At 26.7% G+C, this 20,395-nt stretch overlaps 1 protein-coding gene across 1 annotated transcript in view; it reads right to left on the bottom strand.

Annotated features, from left to right (window-relative positions):
* Positions 1 to 16,980, bottom strand: part of LOC117178505 — a 24,474-nt gene extending 7,494 nt beyond the window's left edge. The window contains exons 1-5 of the mRNA XM_033369935.1: positions 16,671 to 16,980; positions 16,415 to 16,597; positions 14,202 to 14,507; positions 926 to 1,050; positions 712 to 829 (exon numbers count right to left, since the gene is read on the bottom strand). Coding sequence (XP_033225826.1) covers positions 712 to 829; positions 926 to 1,050; positions 14,202 to 14,507; positions 16,415 to 16,591 — 726 coding nt within the window. The 5' untranslated portion in view covers positions 16,592 to 16,597; positions 16,671 to 16,980. The remainder of the gene's footprint in view (positions 1 to 711; positions 830 to 925; positions 1,051 to 14,201; positions 14,508 to 16,414; positions 16,598 to 16,670) is intronic.
* Positions 16,981 to 20,395: the final 3,415 nt, after the last annotated feature.

Here is a 20,395-nt window from a genome sequence, read left to right as displayed (position 1 = left end):
TTTCAAGAAATTGAAGGAAATTACAAGAAGTTTTAATAATTTAAAAAATCCCAGGAATTTCTAGAACTTTCAAGAGATTAAAAAAAATTTCAATAGATTTTAAGGGATTTATAAAAATCTCAAAAGATGTTAAAGATTAAGAAAGAGTTCATAGGATTTTAAATTCAATAGAATTTAAGGGATTTCTAAAAATCTCAAACGATGTTAATTTTTATTCTTAAAAATTTCTTTTTTTTTGTGTTGAAAATTCATCTCTTTGAGTGAAAAAACTTTTTTGGTTGAAAATTCAACTATAAAAAGTCTTCAATAGATTTCAAGAAATTTTAAGGGATTTGAAATGATTTCAAGACATTGAAGGGAATTTCAAAAAGTTTTAAATAACTTAAAAAATTCCAGAAATTTCAAGATATTTTAAAAGATTTCAATAGACTTCGGACAATCTAAATATTTTTGATGAAAATAAACTGAAGAAATAATTATTTTCTAGGTTGATTGAAGGAAATTATATTAAAATTTATTTATTTTCTAGATTAGAGATAGAAAATGAAAGATTCTAGAACTTTAGAAAATAAGTTTGTTTCTAAGTTAAAAGAAATTTAAAAAACTGTTTTCTCCGATAGCTTGTCAGGCGGGAAATTTGAAAAAAAATTATTTTGTTAATTGAAAAAAGCGTATATCTTCAAACAATATATTTTTTTTCAAATTTGTTACCTGACTCATATCAGAAAAGGAATCCGTCGTAGTCCTGGTTCCCGCGGCATCCACGAGGTAAACAAGAGCGCAAAGTTCCGAAGTGAAACTGACGCCCTTGTACCACATCTTCGCGTATCTGAAAATAAAAAATTAATTCTCTAATTAATTATTCATAATTTCCGGATTCGACAGGTCCTTTTTAACATAAATTTGGACAATTTGATTAACAAACTTGTTATTGCCGTGTGTATCGTGAGCCAGGATTTCTACCCGAGAACCATATTGGTAAATTCTTCCGTTGGGGTGCAAAAGGGCTGCTGCAGCTCCGGAACCGCTCAAGGCCAGGACAATATTATTCTATACTTGGGAAAAATTGCGAATCAGGAGTTGTGGGATCAGGAAAAATATTGGATAGGAACAAGGGTGGATCCAGGAAATTTTTCGGGCGGGGGGAGATTTTTTTGCTGTTGAGCTCAACTGTTTTTTTATTAAGCTTTTATCGGTTAAGTTTTTTCTGTTTGGTTTTATTTGTTATATTTATAGTTAAAACTGATCTTTTTATTTAAAAACTTACATAATTTGTTGAAAATTCGTCCTTTTTAGTTCAACTCGAAGGCGTTGTATTTAAAATATATTTTTGTTCAAATATCAACTATTACATTTTACTTTTTTTTGCTGAAGATTTACATCTTTGATTTAAATTAAGCTATTTTTTAAAAAAAATCAGTTTTTTTCGTTAAAAATTGATTAATTTAAAATGTAACTTTTTTGATAAAAATTCATGTATTTTATTGAAAATTCAACTCTTTTGATTGAAAATTAATCTTATAATTGATGCATGACCATTAATCTTTTTGGTTGAAATATTATTTTTCATTTGAAAATTTAACTTATTTTAAGAAAATTTGTTTTTCTTTTCTTGAAAATTGATATGTTTAGTAGTAAATTCATCGATATGTTTGTAAATTGAATTAAAAAAAATTCTTCTTCTTTGCAAATTTTTCCATTTTTGTTAAAAATTCATTTCTATGGTTGAAAAATTCAACTTCTTTGTAAAAAATTCTTTGTTGAAAAGTGAACTTTCTTAGAGTAAAAATTCAACTATTTGGTTGAAATTTTTTTTGTTGTTGAAAATTCAGCTGTTTTGTGGAAAAATTATATTTTCTGGTTTCAAAATGTTACTGGTTTGTCGAAAATTGTTCTTTGTTTTTTCTTTGCTTAGAAAATTCAACAAGTTGGTATTAAATTCAACTTCTCGTGGGAAAATTCAATTTTTCTTATTGGAAATACATATTTTCGTATTACATATACGTCTGTTTGTAAAAATTCGCTTTTCTAAATTGAGAAATATTGTTCTTCGTAGAAATTTTAATTATTCCATTTTTTGTTAAAAAGTCAGCTTTTCTGGAGTAAAAAATTCAACTATTTCGTTTAAAATTAACCTGTTTTGTTTTAAGATTCAAATTTTTGTTGAAAATTCGTCATTTTTGGTTGAATTTAATGGTTTCTTTTTCAATACAATTATTTGTTGCTAAAATATGAAACTTATATTTTTTTAATTAAAAATTCAAAATTTTAAATTAAAAACCCAACTACTTGGTTGAAAGATAAACTACTTTATTAACAATTCCTTTTTTTGTTTAAAGATTTATAATTTTAGTTAAAAATTAAACTTTTTTATAAATTTGTTTCTTTTGTTGAAAATTCAGCTGTTTTTTTTGGAAAAATTCTATTTTCGTGACTAAAATTCGACTGTTTTGTAGAAAATTCGTCTTCTTGCGTACAAAATTCGACAAGTTGGTAGAAAATTCCACTTCTTCTTCGAAAATTAAATCTTTGTTGTTGAAGATTTATATTTACGTGTTAAATATATGGACTAAAATTCAACTATTTCGTTGAAAATTAATCTTTTTTGTTTTATGATTCGACTTTTTTGTTGAAAATTCGTCATATTTGGTTAAATTCAATTGTGTGTGTTGTTTAAAACTAAATTATTTCTTGATGAAATATCAATCTATTATATTTTTTGTTGAAAATTCCTCTTTTTAAATTAAAAATACAACTCTTTGGTTGCAAGTTAAACTATTTTATTAAAAGAATCAGAAAAAAGCATTATAATCTCTTTTTAAAAATGTAACTACCTTGTTGAAAATCAATTTTTTAACTAAAAATTTAACAATTCTAGTAGAAAGTTTAACTTCTTTGAGTGGAAAATTGACCTTTTTTTAGTAAAAAATTCAACAATTTGGATGTAAATTTGTCTTTTTAAATTGAAAATTCATCTATTTCGTTGAAAATTCACGTATTTTGCTAAAAAAAATTGACTTTTTGGGTAGAAAATAATTGTTTTCTTTGAAAGTTAATTTACTTGTGTAAAAATTCTTCTTTTTGGTTGAAAATTCAAGTATTAATTGGATGAAAACTACACTCTTTTGTTTAAAATTATTTTTGTTATTGAAGATTCATTATTTTAATTAAAAATTTATTTCTTTTGTTGAAAAATGAGCTATTTGAATGCAAACTTATTTTTTCTTCGGATGGAAAGGAATTTTTCTCATTCGAAATTTACCTATTTTTCTAAAGATCCGATTTCTTTGGTTAAGAAATAAGTTTTTAACGGTAAATACAAATATTAAATTTTTCTTGATTTCAAATCGTAGATTTCAAAATATTTATGTCTTACGGTCCAATCGTAAATCGAAAATAAATATGAGTCAAAAAACCATGTTCTTCGAAACTCAGATATTTATTTAATAGAAAAAACTCCTTTTAAACTTCCTGACGTTTCGGTACACATGCGTACCTTTTTCAAAGGTACGGGAAGTTGGGAATTTTAACACAGGTCTGTCGCAACATTCTTGGAATTTCAATCATTACTTTGATTTTGATTTTAAACGTATTAAAATATTAGCTACAGAAAAAAATACTTATCAACGACGTATTATTGAGTCTATTTTTATAAACAAATATCGTAAGATTTCAGTTAATTTACAGACTGAAATTCTAAATATTAATAAAATTTATCAGAGTAGTATAAAATAATGTTTTTAATATTAATCATCTCTATATGTATATATGTGTATATGTATGTATGCTATATGTGTGTTTATATGTATGCATATGTATGTATGTTTACATATACACATTTTTTTAAATTTCTTATTTCAAATTTAAACTCAATTACGTGCTTCCTCATCAGTGGTTTTCAATGAAAACTTGCTTATTATATCATCGTTCATTACGTCAATTTCTGTTCTCCGTCCTAACCTACGCTAATTTCTTTTCTCGTACTATATTTTTAAAAAATGTAGTCTAATCGATTGAAGTCTCAGTATTTTTGAGACTTCTAAAATGACTAAATTTTAATTAATTTTTTTTTTAAATAATTGACTTAAATGTTATGTTTTTTTTTGACTGAAATTTGATCTGTTTGACTATTTTAAACCATCATCAACTCAGGTAACAATTTATTAAATCTATGTAATTATCCATCATATTTGTTCAGACTAAAATTACTAATCTTTAATATAATTATTTAGGTTAAGCACCTTTGAAAAAGGTACGCATGTGTACCGAAACGTCAGGAAGTTTAAAAGGAGTTTTTTCTATTAAATAAATATCTAAGTTTCGAAGAACACTTTTTTTGACTCATATTTATTTTCGATTTACGATTGGACCGTAAGACATAAATAATTTGAAATCTATGATTTGAAATCAATAAATATCAACGGTCGAAGAAAGGGTTGATTTGTTTCATCAAATCATTTTACAATTAAATTTTTCGTTGAACTTTCATCTTTTTGGACGAAAATTCGAGTATTTCGTTGAAAATTGATAATTTCTATTTAAAAAGTAAAATTAAAAATTTGTCTTTTTTGTAGAAAATTAATCTTGCTAGTTGAAAATTTATGTTTTTAGTAGGTATACAATTAAACTATTCCACTTTTTCTGGTTTAAAATTTAACAATTTGGATCTAAAATTTTCTCTCTTAATTAGAAATTTATTTATTTCGTTGAAAATTGACGTATTTTGTTTAAAAACCCGACTTTTTTTATAGATAAAAATATTAAAAATTCTTCTGTTTGGTTGAAATTTGAAAATTTATCTTCTAGGTAAAAAAATAAATTTAATTGGTAGGAAAATAAACTCTTTTTCTGACAGTTTTGTTTTGTTTTTATTGAAGATTAATCATTTTAATTGAAAATTAATTTCTTTGGTTGAAAAATAAGCTGCTTGATTGAAAAACGGTTTTTTCTTTGGATAAAAAGGAATTTTTTTACCGAAAACTTAACTATTTCAATAAAAAAAAAGAGACGTGTAGCTATAATTTCATTTCACCTTGAGAAACTCAAATAAATGAATTACTGATTGGTAAATAAATTCTAATTTTACATTTGTCAGCACAGTTTTATTGTATAGGTAAGCAAAGTTTGCATGCCACCTCAACAGTTTTCAATCAGATAAGAATAATGATAATAATGAATGTTATAACCTGAAATAAACAAGTTTGACGCCATTAAACAGTTTTTCCTCAACTTGGAAAAAATGAGGATGTTTAACGCTTTCGTTTTCATTTTGGCGGTCATCCTTAATTTTATTGGTGAATATAATAATATAATATATCTATAATTTATAATATATTTTAAGCTCGCCAAAAATATTTAAAAAATTGAACAATTTAATCCGCCTCCTATCTCAAATGCTACTTTTTCTGAAGTCTATTTGTTTTTGTCCGAAACATAAACTCTTTCAAATACATTAAAATATTGTGAATTATGGACAAATTTGGTTGAAAATTAAATGATTTTGTTGAAAATTTAACAATTTTTTTAGATCATTCGTCTTTTTGGCTTCATAATTAAAAAATCTGATTGAAATTTTCTTTCTTTCTTGATCACATCTTTTAAGATTGTAAATTCAACTATTTTGTTGAACATTCATCTTTTTGGTTTTAAAATATTTCTATTTCTGTAGAAATTCCACCTACATTGGTTAAAATGGACATGATAACATTTTTTTGTGTGGATTCGAATTTTTTAAACATTTTTTCTTTTTTTTGGGATGAATCCATCTGTTCTGTAGGAAATTTATATTTTCGACTCGAAAATTGAACAATACGGTAGAAAATTTAACCATTCCGTGGAAAATGTATGTATTTTGTTGAAAATTTCTTCTTTTTTGGTAAAAAATTAATCTTTTGATTAAAGATGGCCACTGTTTAGTGGATAATAAATCTTTTTTAGTTGAAGATTGAAGTATTTTGTTGAAAATTTGTCTTTTTGGTTTGATATTTCAACAATTTAATCGAAATTTTGTTTCTTTCTTGACCAAATGTTTTTTCTTTTTTATTCAACTATTTTGTTGAGCATTCATCTTGAAATTAGTAGAAAATTGAACTATTTGGTGCAAAATTGATTTATTCTGTTGAAAATTCGTCTTTTTCAGTAAAAAAATCAATTTTCAGATAAAAAATGTAACTGGTTCAGAATTAATCTTTTTAGTTCAAGATTGAAGTATTTTGTTAAAAATTCGTCTTTTTTATTGATAATTCAACAATTTGATTAAAATTTGGTTTCTTTCTTGGCCAATTTTTTTTGTTGAAAATTCAACTATTTTATTGATTGTTCATCTTTTTCCTTTGAAAATATTTCTCTTTCTGCAGAAATTTCACCTCCTTTGGTTAAAAATGGACCAGGTAAGATTTTTTTTCGTCTCGAAAAATAAATAATTTGGTAAAAAAATGATCTATTTGGTGGGAAAATTATTTATTTGGTTGAAAATTCGTTTTTTTCGTTAAATAATCAATTTTTTTATTAAAAAAGAAACAGTTTTGTTGTTATTATTTGAAAATTCATCTTTTTGGTTTTCAAAATATATTTCTGTTTGTAGAAAATTCATATTTTTTGGTTAAAAATCTATTTTTTTAACTGACAGATTATCTATTTTGTTAAAAATCCATCTGGTCGTAAATAAAAATTTTGTTTGAAAATTAATATTCTCGGAATAAAAATTGAACTCTTTTATGGAAAATTTGTCTTTTTGGCTTAAAAATTACGCAATTTGATATAAAATTCAGTTATTTGATACAAAATTAAACTATTTCGTAGAAAAAGTGTATTTTTTTATCGAAAATTAATTTTCCACAATAAAAATTTAACTACAACATTTTCGGTTAAAAATTAAACTTTTTTTAGTTAAGCTTAGTTTATTTAGTTTTTTAAAACTAAATATTAATCAAATCAAATTTCATATTTTTTGGTCGGATAACCAACTTTTTTGCTGAAAATTCATCTTTTAGTAGAAAACTGATCTTTTTGGTGAACAAATCATCTTTTTTGATTGAAAGTTAATTATTTCCAACTGAAAAGTCTGTTATTATATTTTTGTTCAAAGTTCATCTATTTTGCTTAAAAATTCTACTTTTTGGTGGAAAATTTAAACATTTTATTGAAAATTCAACTATTTTCTTGAAAAGTTATCTTTTTTGGTTGAAAGTTAATTCTTTTTAATTCAAAAGTCTATTACTATATTTTTGGTGCTAAATTAATTTCTTTTGTTTAAAAATTTAATTATTTTGTTGAAAATTCAACTATTTTGTTAAAAAAATCATCCTTTTTGGTCGAAAATCCAACTGTTTGGTTGAACATTCATTTTTTGGTGGAAAATTTTAATCTTTTCTTTTGTTGTTGAAAATCCAACTATTTTGTTGAAATTTTTGTTGTTAAAAATTGATCTGTTCTATTGAAAATTTATCTTTTGATACAAAAGTGATATTTTGTTTTGGAAAATTAATCTTTTTTGGTTTGAAATTAATTCTTTTTTATTAAAAACTTTATTGTTATATTTTTGGGTTTGAATTAATTTCCTTTTGGTTAAAATTTCTACTATTTGGTACAAAATCTAGTTATTTTATTAAAAATTCAATTCTTTGTTAAAAAAGTCGTCCTTTTTGTTGGAAAAACCAACTGTTTTTGTTGAAAATTCCACTTTTTTAAAATGAAAATTCATTTTTTGATAGGAAACTGATCTTTAGTGAAGTGAATATTTTTTTCTTTAAAGTTACTTCTTTTTAATTAAAAAGTCTATTATATTTTTAGTTCAGAATAAATATTTTTTTCTTAAAAATTCTACTTTTTGTTGAAAAATTCAAATACTTTTTCCGAAAATTCAACTATTTTGTTAAACATTCATCTTTGTGGATTGAAAATTCATCTTTTGATAGAAAAGTTATATTTTTTGTGAAAAAGTAATCTTTTTGGGTTGAAAGTTAATTCTTTCTAATTGAAAAGTTTATTATTATATTTTTCTTTCAGATTTAAATTCCTTTGCTTAAAATTCTACTTTTTGGTGAAAATTTTACATATTTTTATTAAATTCCAATATTTTGTTAGAAATTCGTCCTTTTGGATTGAAAATTCATCTCATGATAGAAATATGATATTTTTTTATGACAAATTAATCTTTTTTGATTTGATGTTAATTATTTTTTATCAAAAAGTATGTTATTATATTTTTGTTTCTAAATTAATGTCATTGGTAAAAAATTCTATTTCGTTTAAAATTGAATTATTTTGTTGAAAATTCAACTTTTTTGTTAAACATTTGATGATAAAGTCATTTTTTTTCTTCAAAATTAATTCTTTTTGATTAAAAAGTCTATTATTATATTTTTTCTTCTGAATTAAATTCCTTTGATTAAAAATTCTACTATTTAGTTGAAAATTCAACCATTTTATTAAAAGATTATCGTCTTCGATCGAAAATTCAACGGTTCTGTTGAATATTAATTTATTTGGACTAATAATACTTCATCTTTTGGTGAAAAAATCATATTTTTCGTCGAAAATTCAACCTTTTTGTGAAATTTTTATCTTTTTCTATAGAAAATTTCATTTTTTAGTAGAAAAGTAATTCCTTTTTTGTTGGAAATTCATCTTTCTAGGTTAAAAATTCAACTTTCTTCGAGAAATTTAATTATTAGATTAGAAAGGCAACTGTTTTTCTTCGAAATCAAATTTTTTTCTTAAAAAATCCTTGCTTTTGCTTAAAAGTTTAAATATTTGGTTTGCAAATTCCACTTTCTAGTTCAAAATTAATTTTACTTGTTGAAAAATTAATTATTTAGTTATAAATGTATATTCATTGGTTAAAATAAACTTTTTTGTTAAAAATTAATCGTTTCGGATTTAAACCTCAAATGTTTTCTAAAACGTTCAACTTTTTAGTGAGAAAACTCAACTGCTTGGTTGAAAATTCACCTCTTTTGGTTTAAAATCCCACTATTTGGTTGAAAATGCAATATATTTCGACTTGAATTATTATTAGTAAAAAAAATGTATTCCCCAAATTTTCTTCAAACATCACCTTCTATTATCCATCGTTCCTTGTTCTTCAGAGATTAACTATATGTAGTACGGTCCTCCGACACCAGATGACGCCACTTTTCAGAGTATCTCGCAACTAAAAATGAAACCTATATCCCTTGTCGTGCAGGTTCGGTGAGTACTGAGTCATTACGTCTTTTGGCGCCGATGACGGCACATTGTGGTAACGGGTCGAAGTGTTCATAGTGGGTGATAAGGTTAAAAAGTTTAAAATGTGTGAAACAAATTCGCACAAGCGAAAAAAGCCTAATGAAGAGTTTCAAGAACTTCAAGAACAAATGGAAATATTACACCCAAAGATAAGGAAAATGCAAAGCGAACAACAGAAAGCTACAGATGCTGACGATTCAGGACATACAGGTGACAATATAGCGTTATTTTTTATTTATTTCTTTTTCTACGGCAGAACGAGCTTCATTGAAGTGAAGACATGGGCTAGCAAACTATGACTAAAATTGATGCGCAAAAAGCGTTTTTATGGTATATCACATTACTTGTTGTTCCGCAGCCGGCCGAGCTCACGTTAAAGCGGAGACATGTGCCGAGCAAATAAATTCGAATACCATGTGTAATTTGGTACACTATATCTGCATCGTTGTTTTGAATTTCTGAATAAACAAGAAATCCAGCCGAGCTATCGTTTAAGCGTAGACATCAGCTGAGAATTTGATCTTCAAAATAAATGGAGAAAGTTGATGGAAAGCAAAAAATAGAATTGAGACAAATAATTTTTCTTAATATAGTCATTTAAATGAATAAATATTATAGTATAATTCCGTCTCGTTTCCATTAGATTCTTCAGACGAATCAACTAATAATAGGGGGAATATGGAAACCGAGATGGAGCCGATACAAAATAAACGAACTAATTCATCGAGTGACGAGGCTTCACAATATGATGAGTCAACCGCTTTTCAGGGAAACCATCCCGATAAAGCTAAAATTGAAGAAGCAGATTTCACAGAGGAGGTTGCTAATAGAATAAAAGTTTGGCTCAAAGAAGGCATCTCTAGGGACGAAAAATCTCGGATTATAAAATTAGTTCCAAGAAAATACAAAGATTGTTACATGGACGCACCAAAGCTAAACGCCGAAATCCAAGCCAGTTTAAGAGAGGATGCTATCAAAAGGGATAGATATTTTTTCAATTATTAAAACATGATTGGTTCCAGCTTGTCTTTAACAGCAACAGCATTGAGTATGATTTTAAATGACAAAATAGAACCTATCGACAGAGATGTACTCCTTCAACACTTGTCTGAAGCGTTCAAGATAAATGCAGATCTTTTTCTTTCTTGGATAATAGCTAGAAAAGTATACATTACTCCTGCCTTTGATAAAAAAGTCAAAGCCGTTTTGGATAAAGTTGAACCTACAGAATTTTTATTTGGGAATAATGTAAAAGAGTTGGTCAATAGTGTCAAAGTAGTGGAAAGAATAGGAAAGGATTTAAAGCCTCCATCAAACAGAGGTAAACCCAATACTTCATTAAATTGGAGAGGCTCGTCAAACTGGAGAGGTCCATCGGGAAAGCGAGAGGTGTACCAGATGAACCGCGGAGGAAGATATTACACCTCAAGAAACCCCAATCAGAGATGTTTTCGAGGTTTTCCGAAGCCGAGGGAATATATCCAATCACAACACATGCAGCAGAAGAAACAATAACTGAGGTAAATTCAGCAGGAAGACTAAAATTATTTCTAACAAAGTGGCGCGCGATAACTAACGATAGTATGATTTTAAATTCAATTCAGAGATACAAAATACCTTTTAAAGAGAAGGTTTTTCAGTTAAAAATTCCTACTTTATGTAATTTCTCGAAAAGCGAACTGACTCATTTAGAAAAGTCTGTTAATAAGTTACAACAAATGGGGGCAGTCGAATTAGCTGAAAGTTCGGAAGACCAGTTCATATCGCCATATTTTTTAGCGCCAAAGCCAGATGGTAGTTACAGATTTATATTAAACTTAAAAGATTTTAATAGGTTTGTACTTACACAACACTTCAAGATGGAAGATATCCGGACAGCTATAAACATTCTCGAAGATAGAGATTTTATGTGTAGCATTGATTTAAAAGATTCATGATACCAGTTAGTCCCGAACATAGAAAATATCTCAAGTTTATTTACAATGGTATTTTACTTCAGTTCACGGTTCTATCTTTTGGTTTGAGCACATGTCCTTATATTTACAGTAAAATAATGAAACCAGTATTAACGTTTTTTAGAGAGAAAGAGATTCGTATAACGATCTATTTAGATGATTTTCTTATTTTTGGCCGATCAAAGACAGAATGTAGTGCTAAAACGGAATTCGTAAAAAACACATTGATTAATCTTGGATTCATAGTAAAAATTAAAAAATCAGAACTCGAGCCAAAACAAATTTGTAAACATCTAGGTTTCTTTTTGGATTCAGAAAATATGATAATTTACCTTTCAGATAAAAAGAAAGAGTACATAAAAAATACTGTAAACAAGGTTTTAACTCAAAAGTTTTGCGAGTTTGGTGAACTGTTAAGCTTAATAGGAACTTTGGTTGCAGCTTGTCCTGCAGTTAACTCGGGTTGGCTTTATTATAAAGAACTAGAGAGGATAAAATGGTTGCAAGGATCAATCAAATTATGTAATCCAAAGAAGATAATAAAATTCACTGATTTGGCATTAAAGGATCTGTTTTGGTGGGACCAGGCAATTTTAATGGCTTTTAATAACATTCGTAAATTCAAATTTGACAAAGAGATTTTCTCGGAAGCCTCGGACATTGGATGGGGAGCTGTTTGCGATGATCAGAGTACCCATGGGGCTTGGAATGCCCAAGAAAGATCGCGTCATATAAATTTTTTAGAAATATTAGCAGCTTTTTTTGCCCTCAAGTGTTTCGCTAAAGATGACCGGAATTGCCAGATCCTATTAAGGATTGATAACATTGTAGCAATTTCATACATTAATAAGATGGGGGGAATTAAGTTCACACATTTAAATAGCATTGCCAGATCCATATGGGAATGGTGCATAGAACGCAACATTTGGATTTTTGCAGAATATGTAGCTTCAAAAGAAAATCTAGCAGATGAGGGATCTAGAATTTGAAACGTTGACACGGAATGGGAAATTGCCGATTACGTTTTTAAACGCATTGTGAGAGAATTTGGCAATCCCGACATTGATCTTTTTGCAACTAGGGTAAATAGGAAATGTAAAGAATTTTGCTCGTGGGAAAGGGACCCAGAAGCGTATGCTGTTATTGCTTTCACCGTAAATTGGTCAAATTTTTTTTGGTATGCATTTCCCTCATTTTCCTTGATAACAAAAATTTTAAAGAAAATCCGAGTGGATAAGGCTTTAGGTATCATAGTTGTGCCATACTGGGCCAGTCAACCATGGTATCCTAGTTTTCAAGAGATGTTGAGAGGAAATCCCTTAATTTTCGAACCTTCTAAATCGTTATTAATATCTCCTTGCAGAACCCGAGAGCATCCACTGTGCGATCAGCTCACTTTGATTGCAGGAATCTTATCGGGGAAATCTACAGAAGAAGAGGATTAGATGAACCTTCGATTGAGATCATATTAAATTCTTTATCAGAGAACACATATAAGCAATATACTCCGGCTCTGAAAAAGTGGTGTTCCTTCTGTACTTCTAATAATCAAGATATTTTTAATGGGAACGTAAACTTTGTGTTGAAATTCTTGACGAATCAGGTTAATGACGGGGCACAGTATGGTACATTAAATAACATGAGAGCAGCAATTTCTTTATTGTTTAATAACAAGCTCTCTAACAATAAAGAAATTAATCGTTTCTTTAAAGGTGTTTTTCGGCTAAGGCCATCTCAACCAAAATACAGCAATACTTGGGATGTAAATGTTGTTTTAAAAGAGCTAGAAGCCTGGTTTCCATTAGAATCTTTAACGCTAGAAAGGCTAACATTTAAATTATCAATGTTGCTGGCACTGGGTACAGGATTTAGAGTACAATCTTTATCTTTGTTAAAACTAGAAGGGATACAAATACCCTCGGAGGGTGTACAATTAAGAATTTTCGATTTAGTTAAGACTTCGAGACCAGGAGCGAACCAACCATATGCTTTTTTACCGTTTTTTCCTACTAGACCTCATGTTTGCATTGCAAAAACTATCATTCACTATATTGATTATACGAAAATAATGAGGAAGGATAAAGAAAAATTATTTTTGACCATAAAAAGCCCCACAAGGAGGCAACATCGCAGACCATCAGTAGATGGCTAAAATCGGTGTTGAAAATTTGTAAAATAGATGAGCATTTTACAAGCCACTCTACGAGACACGCTTCTACTTCCAAAGCTTTTCAAAGGGGTATCAGTATAAATGTTATAAAACAGGCGGCGGGTTGGTCGCACGAATCTAATGTTTTTGCAAAATTTTATAATCGTCAAATAACTAATGTAGAAGCAACCTTTGCTGAAAGTGTTTGTATTGATTAATAAGGTTGCAATCTTTTGTAACTTACTTGCACTAATGATCTAATTAAAAATGAAGTTTCTAAATATATTATTTGGTAATATCAGTGATTTTTACTATAAACATCTACATATAGTTAATCTCTGAAGAACAAGGAACGATGGATAATTGAAGATAAAACGAACTTACAAGTGAAGTTCGATCATAATTATCCGAGTTCCTTGTTCGAAGAGATTAACGTCCCTCCCTTTATTACTAATTAGATAATAAGTAATAACCCACCCATTTTACACTCAACGTCCCTTTGACTCTGAACTTTAATGACTCACCGAACCTGCACGACAAGGGATATAGGTTTCATTTTTAGTTGCGAGATACTCTGAAAAGTGGCGTCATCTGGTGTCGAAGGACCGTACTACATATAGTTAATCTCTTCGAACAAGGAACTAGGATAATTATGATCGAACTTCACTTGTAAGTTCGCTTTATCTTCAAAAATCACTTCTTAAATGTTTATTTATACTCAAAATTGATATAATAAAGCAATCAGTAGATTGAATAATAATTATTATTTATAAGGACTTAAAAATAAACCTGGAATTTTTTTCGCCCAAGAAAACCAGGAAAAAGCCTGGCATTTTTTTAAAGTTTGAATGGCCAATTGGATACCCTACCTTGAAATTAATGACCCTGACGGCCCGATCGATCGTCATATCGACTCGGATTCGATTGTGAAGTCTCAAAGAAATAGTCCCATGTGGAGTTGCAACTGCTGCTCCCGCAGTTGCATCCGTATCATGATCTCGCCAATTTTCTGTATAAATACAAGCCTCCTCCGTGGCATAATAGGGGATTGAAATCGATTTTGGATTTCTGGGTTGTCGCCAAACGGCAGCTGAAGATGAATAGGTTGTGGGCCCAATTCCATTCCACTGGTCCGAAGGAGGCGTCTCGAAGTACTTTGAAAATTCACCATACCTCTGCAAAAAATGCAGATGATCAATCCAAACCGAAAAGAAGGTTTTATAATTGGCATTAATTATATTTTATATTAATTTTTTCTTAATTATTTTTTTAATATACGAAACCTAATTCGTATAATTAATAATAATTAATTTTTAAGAAAAAAATATAACATATAATAAGAATTATAGACCAAGTGCCAATTGAAGAAAATCTTCTTTTGAAAAACAAATAAATATGTCATTTAATAACTTTAATGCAAATGTTTTAATCCAGAGTTGATAAAATTAAAATTGTTTGGAAATTCGGACATTTTCACCAAGGGATGTCTACTCATCTGGAAAAACCTGGAACTGTCATCAAATTTTTTCGAGAGCGTTCTTAAATTCTAGTCAAATTGTACTATAAAATTAAAAAGTAATTATTTTTTCTATTTGTCGAAGTAGTTTTATATCACTGAATTGACCAATATTGTTGAAAATTCTTTCTGTTATTAATTAAAAATTAATCATACTATTTGTAGTTGAAAATTTATTTTTTTGAGTTGAGAATTCGACCTTGGTAGAAAATTTATCTTTTTGGTTACAAATTAATCTTTGTGCTTAAAAATGCAACATTTGTTTTGGTTGAAAATTAATTCACTGTTTTATGTTTTGGTTAAAAAAAAAATTTTTTTGGTTGAAATATGACATATTAAATGTTCTATTGAGAATTCATCTTTTTTGGTTGACAATTCAACTACTTAATTAAAAATTCAATTCTTTTGTAAAAAATTCATAATTTTATAATTTAGGTATTTTATTCAAATTCGGTTTAATTTTCGCTAAAAATAATAATTTTGGTTGAAAACTCAACTACTTGGTTGAAAATCAAATTGTTTGTATAAAAATTCTTTTTTTTGTTTGTTTGTTAAAGATTCGTATTTTTCATTGGAAATTCATCTCTTTCGTTGAAAATTAAACTATTTTTTATATAGATTTTACTGTTGCTCAAAATTCGAAAGGATTAATTCAACTGTTTTTTATTTAAAATGGAAAAAATAAAATCCGTTCTATTTTTTTGCTAATGATTAATTTTATTGACTGAAAATTTAACAGTTCGGCTTAAAACTTAAACTATGTACTTTTTGTTGAAAATTCTTCTTTTTTCTGCAAAATTAATTTTTTTAACGGGAAATTAAACATTTAAATTTTTTATTGAAAATTTATCTTTTTTAGAAAATTCATCTCTTCAGTTGAAAATGATTTTTTCAAAGTGAAATGGATTTATTTCATTTTTTGATGGAAATTTATATTTTTTAGTTGAAAATTGATCTTTTTTAGTTGAAAATTTATGTATTTTGTTGAAAATTCTTCTTTTTTGTTATTAGATTGAAGTATTTGATTAAAAATGCATCTGCCTTATTTTGATTGAATAGGAGAAATTAGAAGAGAAATAAAATTTTTGTTTGAAAGGAAAACATTATTGCAAAATTGAAACTTTTCTCTAGGTCGCTTTCGGAAAATTAAAAAAAAATTGGTTTTAAATATAAGGACATTTAAAAAAATTGTATTTCGGATAAAAAGAAGGAAAATTTTGAAAAAAATTTACCTTTTTCAGCTTAGAAGGAGATAATTAAGATATAAAATAAAAAACCAACGGCTGGATTGCAAGGGATAAAATGAACAATATATATTTATTTGAATTGAAAAGAAGAAAACTTGATAAATCAATATTTTTAATCGATTAGAACCGGGAAATTTAAAAAATCTAAATTTTTTTAATTGAACATGAGAAATTCTTTATATCTGAAATTAAAGCAGATAACTGTTTTAAGAATTAGGTTTTTTTAGCTGGGAAGGGAGAATTTGAAGAACTTAATTTTATTTTGCTAAGTAACTTTTTGACATTTTTATGAATAATAAATTAGTAAATAAATAATTACCTGAAAGTTCTCCTCGGGTTGAGCGTGATAACTGTGGGCCGTGTAAAGTGACCTGGGACGCATCGGCTGAGAAGATAAATTCTGATTTGAAATTGCCGGGGCAGAACTGGGCAAGTGAACCGAGGCAATTTGCCCCATTTTTTGCGTCTCCTTATTAAATTCCGCCGAACTTGCCATCTTTGCCTGTATGTTTTTAAAATTATTTATTATTTTCTTTTCAAAATCATTTTATTTTATTTAAAAAATTTTTTTTCACCTTTCCGACCGAGTTTCTGGATTTCTTACGGCGCGTTTTTCGGGTCCTGGAGACCGCCGTTCGCCCTCCTTCGCTTAAGTGATCCACGGCTGAGCGATTTTCCTTTTCCGGTTTCAGGATTGCGGTTAAAGTTCGAACTTTTTTCAATTTTTTCCTAGCATAGAATCCGAATTTTCTTAGTCACTTTTTTTCTGTGAGGAATGCGAAAAAAAGAGAGAAAATAATCTAATGTTTTTTTCTGCAGTAAGAGGACCCTTTTTTTCGAAAGAAGCCGATCGGTTATAAAAACAAAGGAAATCTGATGATTACTCGGTTGCCTTGACGATTTTCTTCTGTTTAAAAAATGAAGGCTAGACCATTTTCAATTCGAAATATCGAACAAAAATTTAAACGGTAACAAAAAATTAATTTCTCCATAAAACTGTTGAATTTTCAACTAAAAAATATAAACTTGTAACCAGAAAGTTAAATTTTCAACTGAATAAGATAAATTTTTATTTACAAATATAATAGTTTCATTTTTCATTAAAAAATTAATTTTTTACAACAACAAAATTTAATTTTTAACGAAAGAGATGAACTTTTAACTAAAATTGTGCATCCCCAATCAAAAATTAAATTTTTAACAAAGTAGTTAAACTTTCAACCAAGTTAATCATATTTAAAAAACCAAATTCTACCAAAAAAATAAAAATTGGCATTAAAACACATTAATTCTCAACAAGAAAGTTAATTTTCATCTGAACAGTTGATTTTTTTGTACGAAAATAGTTGAATTTGTAGATAAATAACATAAATGTTTAACTAAGAAGTTAAGTTTAAGACCGAAATATATCGAAAAAGTATCTACAAAGTTCCCAATACTTTTTTCTATTTTGCAAGAATTTACAAAACTCTAGGAAAAATTTGAGTCAGCTTGAAAGTTATTTACAATTTTTTAACGTTTAGACAAAATGATAAAATATTTGATAGATATTTTGATTTTTTCAAAGTTTTAAAATATTTCTAATCCTTTCAAAACTTCGAAAATTCCTAAATATTTTGTAAACTGATTCGAATTTTTCATAAAATTATCTGAAAATCTTCCGGATTTGGTTTTGACATTTTTTCTCATATTTAATATTTAAAAAAATGTTAATCTCTTATAATTAATGTTTTCAAATTTTATTTACAAATCTTCAAAAATATACCTTTTGTTTTAAATATTTTGAAATCTTGTATCTTTAAATCTAATTTTTGTTTAAAGTCCTAAATATCTTTAAAAATAATTCCAATTTTTGGTAACAACATTTTTTTATTACTTTGAAACCTTTCAAAATCCTTAAAATTCTTCCAAATGTTGTGTTCGAAATCTTCAAAACTTAACGCTTTGTTTAATCTTTTTTTAAATCTGTTCAAATATTACATAAGTTTAATTTTTTTCAAAACTTCTAGATATCTGTTAAAATAATGCCAATCCTTTATAAATTCTGCAATTTTAAATAAATTGCTTTAAATTATTCCTAATTCATTTTTGACAATTTTACCAATCTTTTTAAATATTCTTTCGAAATTAATTTTTCAAAATAAAAAATAATTTGAAATATCTAAGTTTATTGTTTGAAATCTTCATAACACTACACTTTGTTTAAAATCTTCTGAAATCTGTTTAATATTACATTATTTAAAAAAATGTTGAAACCTTCTAAATATATTTAAAACTGATTCGCGTTTTTCTTACAATTTTCTAAAAATGCTACAAACTTAAAGAAATTGCCTTAAAATAAATCAATGTTCCTCGGAATCTAAAAAAATCTCAAATTTTTCAAATCTCTATACTTCGTTTTTAATTTTTTGAAATATTTATACTTTATATTACTATTGACATGCTATAGGAATCTCTAAAAATTCTTTTTTTTGACAATGTTGTAAATTTGTCAATTTTCTTCTCAAATTAATTTTTTCAAAATAAAAAATCATTACAAATTTTCCCAGGAACTTAAAAAAATTGTTTTCTCATGAATACATGAATTTTTTAATAAAACTTCGCTTTAAAATTTTCTACATTCTGTATTGAAATTTTAGGAATTTTTTTTTAAATCGTTTCGACCTTTTTCTTAAAACTAATTTTTCAAAAAACTTAAATCATTTACAATTTCCCTCGAAATTTTAAAAAACATTTTTTGTTCGTTATCTTAAAAACTCTATACTTTGTTTTAAATATTTTAAAATCTTTAAATACATTATTGTTCTCATGTTTTGAAAATCTCTAAATTAAAAATTATTTAAATTTTACCTAAATTTTTTTTAAATCCTTGAAATAAAAAAATTGCTTTAATTATTGCTTTTTTAATTCTTTTCAATACAGTAATTTTTTCTAAAATCTTCATTCTCTTTAAAAATGTTAGAAAATCTTTTCTAAAATTTCTTAAAGTTAATTTTTCAAAATAAAAAATATGACAAATTTTCCCATGAATCTTAAGAAAAATGTTCTATTCTCTTGAATACAAAAAGATTTTTCTATAGGTGCAAAGTTTTCCTTGACTTTGAAATGGAAAAACGTGACCAGTCATTCGTAATCAACTCGGGAGTCATGAACGTAAATGTTTTATCTTTATCATTGCAGATGATTATGCGACGAGAATGACTTAACAATCACAATTTTCCCACTATTTTCAATGACAAACAGGTTTATAATTTTCTGCAATAAAGTACATGTGAGATGTTAAATAATAGTATGTCAAGGTTATAAATAAAATTATAATTATTTTATAAATCTATAATGATAATTTAATACTTCAAATTAAACTGTTTGGTTATAGCGTTAGAATGAAGGTTTTATTTTTTTTAAAACCATTTACTTCTAAAATCTTTACTGATGTAATTTATCAATATTATTATTGCAAATAATTAATTAATTCGAAAATAATTATTAAATGATCCTAATAACATTCTTTATCTAAGGTTAGAATTAAATTTACAATATAAAATAGAAATAAAAAGTCTAAAACAATTTTAAAAATGGTGTTTTTATAAATTATTATTTATTTATTGAAAATACAATAATCAAATATTTTTATCCAGTTAAAAAGAAATTTCGAAATAAATCAATGCTGAATTAAATCCTGCAAATCTTGTTTGGAAAATGTTACTAGGCTTGTCGAAAATTTAAGTAGAAATGTTTTTTTGTTTCGTTCGACGCGCACATGTTTTTAAAATTATTTTTTTATGTAATTTTTATAACATTGTTATTGTTTTAAATTCAAAAAATAATGTTTTTAAACTTTAAGCAAGATAAATTTTCGTGGGCAAAGATCTTTGAGTATTATATTTATGATAAATAAATCATATGTATCATAAATAAATTTATTTCTTTAAATTCAATAATTTTATAATTCAATTATTGTTTACTTCATTAAAATTGAATGATTTTTTATATATAATTATTCGGTTATTTAAAATGTGATTCAAGGTTTCATTCAACTAAATTATATAGTAAAAACTGGGTCCTTTTAATGCTTAATTTTTTGCTTTAAGGGCATGTGACACAGCTAAATACCTATATTACCGACCACAGTTTTTAAGTTCACTGAATGTTTTTTTGAACCTAAGAACTTTTTTTGTAAATAAAATATCGAGCTGGCACTTTGGGAAATGTATTAGAGTACAATAAAGTACGTTTAGGTACTGGATTTTGGTAGGAACTTCACTGAAAATTATTTCATCTTTTTTCTGAACCTCAACAT

The sequence above is a fragment of the Belonocnema kinseyi genome, chromosome 1 (genome assembly GCF_010883055.1).
Source record: "Belonocnema kinseyi isolate 2016_QV_RU_SX_M_011 chromosome 1, B_treatae_v1, whole genome shotgun sequence".
In the NCBI taxonomy this organism is placed as follows: Eukaryota; Metazoa; Arthropoda; class Insecta; order Hymenoptera; family Cynipidae; genus Belonocnema; species Belonocnema kinseyi.
This window is presented reverse-complemented; position numbering and strand designations above follow the sequence as displayed.